Consider the following 8,165-nt stretch of genomic DNA (forward strand, 5'->3'; position numbering starts at 1 on the left):
TGAACATGCCCTCAGACACCGTTTCCTGCAAGATGTTGCAGGAGGCCCCCGTTACCGGGGTCTCTCGGGCTTAACAGGTTAATACTCCTACTGGTGTCTTGTAATCCCGTGTGAGATGGGACAAATGTTTGGCATGAAATAGAAATAAAAAATAAATGAAAGTAACATATAGGGATGTGCTTATGTTAAAACGGCAAGACACTTACAGGGTCTTTGAACTGCTCACTGACTGAGCGGATGACGGGCAGGGTCTCCTCCAGCTTAGAGGCCAGCTGATCAGCGTTCATGTCACCCAGACCGAGCATGGTACACATCTACAACACGGAGAGAGAAACAGAGAAGATGTATATCAATGGGATTGAATCATAGGTCATATTTCATGTATATAACAAATGAACCATTCTGCATTACTTTAAATATTTGCTCTAACGGCCCGTCTACACTACAGGCATAAAAAAATCTTGAAGCTGGGCATGTCTGAAGCTTGGCGATTTTTTAGCGAGCAACACGACCAACAACCAATCACATGAATCTCCCGCCCCCGACATACAAAGCAATAGCAATGTTAAAACGAAGTAAACTGGATATAAACTCTCCAAACAGGCGAAAAACCTACCAGTTTCACCCACTGTCTCTGCCACCTCCCTCCATGCTTGGTTCCTCCGGTTTGTATCCCGGTAAATAGTTCTGGTCGTAAAGAACCGGGTGATTTGCTACCGTAATATCTCGTTTGGAATATGAGGAAATGAACTGCGGTCTGGCTCTCCCAGCTTGCACGCAGTTTGATTGGCTAGCGCTTGCACTGGCGGGATTTGCATAAACAAGTTTGCATAAACGGGATTTGATTGGCTGATACCAAGCATCGAGCCTCAAAAGTTGAACATTGTTCAACTTTTGATGCCGATAGATGCTCGTGATGCTTGCAAAGCCATGCTCCCCACAATGCAGTTCGGCGAAGATTAAAAATCTTCTACGTCACCCCATTCAAGTGAATGGGCAAAGCGTTGAAAGCATTTTTCGATGCCTGTAGTGTAGACAGGCCGTAAGGCCCGGAAGGCAAAAACGTCACCATTTCAATACTGCCGTAAATGCAAATGAAAAGCGTTCTTAAATGTTACTTGATAAAAGTTCAGTACTGTTCCCAACCTGATTATGTATATTTTGGAAACAGGTGGTAGTGGGATTAGCACAACGGAGAGGGCACATGTTTTTTTACCAGGGGAAAGACACAAGGTGGCCACAAAAAAGACACAATAGTAAAAAACTGTTGTCATTGTACCTTATGATATTGGAAAATTGGGATTAACTGCACATAAACAGCCGTCTTGCTTGAACTTTGGACATTTTCCCCTACATAAGATTCACTAGCTGGTGCCTAAGAGACAGTTGTATTTTTGAGAGAATTTTCAGTTTCATTTCTTTATAATTTTGCAGCTACGGCATTTAAACTTAAAAAAAAGAATCTGTAAATAACCACAACCAATGACCGACTCACCTGGGAGATGAAGGGGCTGATCTGGTTCTTTATCTGCATGAGGCGGCCCAGACCACGCTCCACAATGGTGGGGAAGTTGAGCAGCCGCAGTGTGTGACCGGTGGGTGCCGTGTCGAACACAACCACTGAGAAGTTCATTCCTTTCACTAACCTGGGAGACAGGAAGACGTGAGTTAGTTAAACATTTTTCGACCAGTTTTTTTTATTAGCTCACTGTGAAAAGTTATTCCAGAAAACTACTAACAAAAAGAGAACAGGCTTTCCAGTGAGCATGTGACTTACCTCATGACCTCAGCATAGCTCATGGCCTCGTCGATGCCGGGGAAGGCGCTCATGGCCTCCTGCATCATTTTCTTACCCATGCTGAGCATGTTGTCCTCCTCAAAGAACTCGTCTGGCAGCTCTGCAACACCCAGGCTCGGGTCAATCTCCTACACTCACACAAAACAAATGAAAAAAATAAATCAGCATATTACACACCGAGGGGCTGGGAAACTGCAAATTATTTCAGGGCTTCGGGGCAATTCTGTTTTTTTACACAATTAGGGTTTGTTTCCCAGATGTGGAATAAGCCTTGTGACACTATAAAAATAGTTAAGTCATGCTCTTGTTTTTATTTTTACATAAACAGCCTAAATTGAGTTTTGATCCTTTATACTTGTCAAACTTTTGTTGAGAGTTTTGAGATTATGCACAAAAAAAGAAAGAAGAACTATACATTTTCACATGTCATGGCAATTAAACCACAGGTGTAAATAATACAATTAATGATGGCTAAATTGAATTTAGCTGCTTTAGACCCCGTTTACACGAGAACAAAACGGGTTGGATCCGCATAGTTTCTCTTGCGTATAGCCCTTTTCATTCACAAGGCCGTAACAAAACGATAGAAACGGGCCACACAAACGATAACGGGTCCCAAGGTGGATAGATTTGCAAACAAAACGCTCTGGGGGGTCAAACGGCTCCGTGTAATCGCCTCTATAAGATCATTTCCCGATAGATGAAGCCATAGCCCCGCCTCTTCCCACCTCTGCTGCTCACTGCTGTAGCATGGTCAGTAGCTACTGCTAGTGCTACAGCTACTGACCATGCTACAGATGTTAGTACAACATCTAAAGCTCGACCATGCATGCTACAGATGTTAGTGCAAAATCTACAGCTCCTCTACCACAACCATCAGCAACATGTGGACATGGAGAATTACATGAACTACTACATGTTGCTAAATCCACTGCAGGGCATAAACAGAAGGGCAACCATGGCAACCATGCTTGTGATCTTCTTCGCTGCTTTTGGTGTATTTTGTGGCGGAAGTTACAGCTGCAGTTACAGGCCCGGCATATGTACTACAGTGTGTCCAGCGCTTTCGAGCGGTCTCGTGTGGAAGTTATAATAATAATAAATGGGATTTATATAGCGTTTTTCTAGACCCAAAGACGCTTTACATTACGAGTAAGGTTGACAAACAAAACAAGAACAAAAACACAAACAAAAACAAAACCAAAACAGAAAAGCAGTCAGGAGGATGTTGGTTCAGAGGGGGGAGGGGCGGGTTTAAGGATAAGCAGAGTTGAAGAGGTGGGTTTTGAGACGGGACTGGAACAAGGTGAGGGAATCAGACTCACGGAGGTCTTGGGGGAGGGAGTTCCAGAGCTTCGGGGCTGCCACAGAGAAGGCTCTGTCCCCGAAGCTCCGGAGTTTGGCCTTGGGGATTGAAAGCAAACCGCCTGAGGTGGATCTGAGGGACTGGGGTGGTTGGTAGAGGATGAGGAGGTCAGTGAGGTAGGGGGGGGCCAGATGGTGGAGGGCTTTATAGGTGAGGACCAGGAGTTTGTAGTGAATGCGGTGTGAGACGGGAAGCCAGTGGAGTTCTTTGAGGACCGGGGTGATGTGATGCCATGATTTGGTGTGGGTGAGGAGTCTGGCGGCTGCGTTCTGGACACGCTGGAGTCTGTTGAGGGATGTTGTGCTGATGCCGAAGAGGAGTGAGTTGCAATAGTCAAGGCGGGAGGAGATGAAGGCGTGAATGAGTCGCTCAGCTGCGGGGCGGGTGAGAGAGGGACGGAGTTTGGCAATATTGCGGAGGTGGAAAAATGAGGTTTTTACAACTTGGCGGATGTGGGGGTCGAGGGAGAGGGTGGGGTCGAATATCACGCCAAGGTTGCGTGCCTGGGTGGAGGGGGAAACAGGGGTGCCATCGATGGTGAGTGTCAGGTTGGGGGTTTTGCTGAGGGTGGATTTGGAGCCGATGAGGAGGAGTTCAGTTTTATTGCTGTTGAGTTTGAGGAAGTTGTGTTGCATCCAGGATTTTATTGCAGTCAGACAGGATTCGATGTGTGTGAGAGGGGGGTTGTGGGGGGATTTGGTGCTGAGGTAGATCTGTGTGTCGTCAGCATAGCAGTGAAAGTCCAGGTTGTGATGGCGGAGAATCTGACCAAGGGGGAGGATGTAGATGATGAAGAGGAGGGGGCCGAGTACTGAACCTTGGGGAACACCTTGGGTGACTGAAGCTGTGGTAGAGGAGTGATTGTTGAGGGAGATAAAGTGGGATCTGTCGGAGAGGTAGGACTGGAGCCACCTGAGTGCAGTACCTTCGATACCGATATCCCGGAGTCGGGTAAGCAGGATGGTGTGGCTCACGGTATCGAAGGCTGCACTCAGGTCAAGGAGGATGAGGATGTTGAGGGAACCGGTGTCAGCAGAGGTGAGGAGGGAATTGAGGACTTTGATGAGTGCCGTTTCTGTGCTGTGGTGAGGACGAAAACCAGACTGAAGGGGTTCAAAAAGGTCATTTGTTTGGAGATGGCGGTGGATTTGTTTGGAGATGATGCGTTCTATTGTTTTAGAGAGAAAGGGGAGGTTGGAGATGGGGCGGTAATTACTGAGGGAGGAGGGATCCAGACCGGGTTTCTTGAGGATGGGAGTGACAGCGGCAGTTTTGAAGGCAGAGGGAACGGTTCCTTGGGACAGGGAGGAGTTGAAAAAGTTGACAAGGTAAGGGCAGAGGACGGGGAGGCAGGACTTCAGAAGAGGGGTGGGTAGAGGGTCAAGCGAGCAGGTTGTGGGTTTGGAGGAGCTGATCAGTTGGAGTATTTCAGGGGGGGTAACCAGAGTGAACTGGGAGAGAATGCCGTGGGGAGGAGGGCTCGGGAGGTCAAGGGAGATGGAGGGAGGAATTGTGGCGGTGGATGTTGGGGGAGATGTTTGTGTGTCAGATGCAGCGGATAGGGAGTGATTAATGGCAGTGATTTTGTCAGAGAAAAACTGGAGGAATGAACTGCATAGAGTGGAAGTGGAGGAAGAGAGGGTGTCAGCACGGGGTTTGAGTAGCTTGTTGACGGTGGAGAAGAGGGTCCTGGGGTTACGGGAGGGGTCGATGAAGATGGTGGAGAGGTAAGCAGATTTTGCGGCAGTGAGAGCGTCTCTGTAGGTAGTGAGATGGAGTTTGTAGGATTCATGGTGAACTGTGAGGGATGATTTCATGGTTAGGCGTTCGAGCTGGCGGCCGGTTTGCTTCAGTTTACGGAGTGCAGGGGTGAACCAGGGTGAGGAGGTTTTAAAAGTGACATTTTTCCTTTTGAGGGGGGCCAAGCTATTGAGGGAGGCGAGTAGGGTTGAATTAAGGTGGTTGAGTTGATCATCGGGTGAGCTGAGGTTCGAGTCCAGGGGGAGAGTAGAGGATAGCAGGTCGGAGAGGTGCTGGGGATCGATAGAGCGTAAATTACGGAAAGTGATTACAGAAAGTTACAGCGGCAGTTACAGGCCCGGCATATGTACTACAGCGTGTCCAGCGCTTTCGAGCGGTCTCGTGTGGAAGTACAGCGCCACTTACAGTCCCGGCATATGTACTACAGCGTTTGAATACGTGTGAACGGAAGACTTTTTTGAAAAAGCATTCTGTGCATAAACGCAAACGCTCCCGTGTGAGCAGCACCTTAGACACTGGTGCTGTGTTTTCATGCCCTTGTTAATGTTATTACTAACACCTGTGCCATTTGAGTGACTCCAATATGATGTTTTTAACTTTAAAATGTATTATGTTGGCATCCTATTGTATTATTAAAACGCAATGTTAAGAGTTTTCTCACATTAACTAGCATCCGACAGGTGAATGTTCACGAACATGCATGTTGTTAAGCTTACAGACAATTAAAATGTAACAACTACTAATTAATGTAATTAGTTACACCTGTGCTTTTTCGTCTTTGACAAATTAAACTGCTTCGTGCTTTTGGAACAGGTGAAACCAATTTAAGCTTGTCTGTAGCGTTTTCATGTGCCACTTACCATTGCAAAGAGGTTTTCATAGCCCATGACCTTAGTGGGCACCTTTGAAAACTTCTGGTCAAAAGCATCAGAGATGTTATGAGCAGGATCGGTGGAGATGATGAGGACACTTTCCCTGACAGCAGCGAGCTGGACCGCCAAGCTGCAGCTGAAAAAACGACCCAGGAGAGAGGTAAGTATGCTGTTTGTTCCCATATCTGAAAAGATGCAGTGAACATGTAACAACAAAATATTGATATGTTTGTATTCGAGGCCATAACCGAACACTTGCGTCTTGTATTTCTGTTTTTTTTTTTGTAATGCTACACCATTTTTAAAGCCTCACCCAATGACTCCAATGTTAAAAATATGCGTAATGGTGGAGCTGCCCTGACGGCTAACGCCAGATAGCCAGTGTAAGCATTAGCTAAATTGCACGATAACCAAGGTAAACCGTTGAAAAAACACCAGGCAGAAGATATCAAACAGGCTGTAGGTGTCATCTTACGAATCCAAAGGCAAACGATTTAAAGAAGTGATGAGTAAATGTGTCAGTTGGCTAATGTTAGCTGGTGACAGTGCTAGACAGCGTTCCACTAACGTCACCCGGCTAATTGACAACTAGCTTGGCCTAACCGTCTTAATATGTTACGGCAATGACATATGCTATTACATCTATATCCGGTATTGTATCTCTTATTAAAGTGGTGTTGTTATAAAAAGCTTCTTAATCATTCACTAAGAGTTAGCCACGTCAAATTATGGTTGCGGCTAATCTCAGCTAGCTAGCTATGTTAGCATACGACGTAGCGTGAGTTAATATCAGCAGGCGGAATTAGCATTTTCCTTCAACTGACCTGCATGTCGTTTTACCCACACCACCCTTTCCACCCACAAATATCCATTTTAAAGACTTCTGCTCGATGATGTTCTTCAGTGTCGGCTCCAACGGCTCGACATCAGGCGCATCTTCAAACTCGTCTTCCAATGAAGCTGCCATCTTGTCTGTGTACACTGTAGCGAACAGTGACATCGAGGGGGGATGTACCACACTGCTGCCTTCGCGGCTCCTCGGACAAACGCCGTGCAACAAAAGGTCTACAATGGAGAGCTAGTAGGTTACAATTAGTAACCTACTAGCTAATTAGTAGCTAGTAGGTTACTACTAGCTACAATTAACCTACTACCTAATTGTAGTAGGTTACAATTAGTAACCTACTAGCAACTGTGGGACATATTTTCTTCCAGTCGGACCTGTTCAACAAATGTGGCTTCCAAAAGGGTTGGCATCAATTCACCCTATTCATTTAATATCAATAAAAGCTGGAGTATTCTTTTTAAAGAAATACAAATGCGGAATTTCTGTTTCATGTTTTGATCTGGTTAAGCCCCACTTCACTGGATGGAGAACGAACTAACATGTTTTGCTCTCTCTCTCTCGCTATCAAATTAGTAGGACTGTACTATTTTAGTTATTTGTTTTTTGTTTTTTTGTTCAAAGCTTCTGTTTTCCAAATGATGTCTCTCATATTTGATAATGTCAGAACCCTAATAATAAAACATGTCATCAAAGTGATTCATCAGAATAAATGAATTGGTCTTTTTTATTTTATTTATTAAAATCAATTGGAGTAGTGAATCTTTAAAACATTTTGTCTTAACTTTTCTGTTCTAGAATATGTGGAACTGTTAGGATGACGCAAGTGGGAAACTATGGAACACAACTACAACTTGAATGTAATTCTACTAGTTTAATACTATTAATTGAATCTTTATCCACAACTACTGTGCCGAAATCTGGGTTTTAAAAAAGATATATTGTTGTGATGCATATGAATATTTTTAAATGATGCTGTAAAATCCTACACAACAGAAATGTGTTGCAGCTTTTCATATCCTAAGTAGCCTGGTGTTAATTGTGGGGTTTTTTTCTCGCCTAGGTGACGCTGGACCTTCACAATAGTCAACAGAAGTTTGGACGATTTCTGCGTTCAGCTCTAGATATTCTCTCTCAGCTGAGGGATGTCTAAAAAGCATGATCTGTTTGGTATTTTGAGCAAAACACATCACAGAGGTTTTTTATATATCTGACTCCCATAAATATGCCTAAAAATAGCATGATAGGAGATATTCAATGACATCAGCAAGGTAAAGATATTTGAAACAGCTCTGTTGTAAATCAGACGTTGTTAGTGTTCATTAGAAGAAGCAATAAGGATATGCATTTGTTTTATCCATATAAGCCAATGTTTCAACACTGTTGTTGTTAATAAAATGGTGTGTGTGTGTGTGTGTGTGAACATTGAGCAGTGTGCTGCGACCGCTACGACTCCACACCTGCTCCACACAGAGGCCCTGTCTCAGGTCGACTATTTTCATTTCCTCGGTCCTCGGTCTCACC

The 8,165-nt window shown here is 44.8% G+C and overlaps 1 protein-coding gene across 1 annotated transcript; it reads right to left on the reverse strand.

The window, feature by feature from the left end:
- Positions 1-170: 170 nt before the first annotated feature.
- Positions 171-6,823, reverse strand: get3 (guided entry of tail-anchored proteins factor 3, ATPase). Its single transcript, XM_010771854.1, has 5 exons — positions 6,622-6,823; positions 5,786-5,933; positions 1,778-1,926; positions 1,496-1,646; positions 171-314 (listed from the first exon to the last, which is right to left on the reverse strand). The coding sequence occupies exons 1-5, from the start codon at positions 6,795-6,797 to the stop codon at positions 186-188; spliced, it is 753 nt and encodes a 250-aa protein (XP_010770156.1). The 5' UTR covers positions 6,798-6,823; the 3' UTR covers positions 171-185.
- Between the last annotated feature and the right edge of the window lie 1,342 nt (positions 6,824-8,165).

Source organism: Notothenia coriiceps, unplaced genomic scaffold (assembly GCF_000735185.1).
Source record: "Notothenia coriiceps isolate Sejong01 unplaced genomic scaffold, NC01 NC01_scaffold00010596, whole genome shotgun sequence".
NCBI lineage: Eukaryota > Metazoa > Chordata > Actinopteri > Perciformes > Nototheniidae > Notothenia > Notothenia coriiceps.

What these genes read in the sequence shown, in the direction of transcription:
- get3 (XM_010771854.1), bottom strand. Translation starts at nt 6,797, where the DNA reads ATGTCACTGTTCGCTACAGTGTACACAGACAAGATGGCAGCTTCATTG. An exon ending in ATGAAAACCTCTTTGCAATG is followed by an intron (nt 1,927 to 5,785) that starts GTAAGTGGCACA and finishes GTGTGAGTGTAG; the next exon opens with GAGATTGACCCGAGCCTGGG. An exon ending in TCAGCCCCTTCATCTCCCAG is followed by an intron (nt 315 to 1,495) that starts GTGAGTCGGTCA and finishes TCCGTGTTGTAG; the next exon opens with ATGTGTACCATGCTCGGTCT.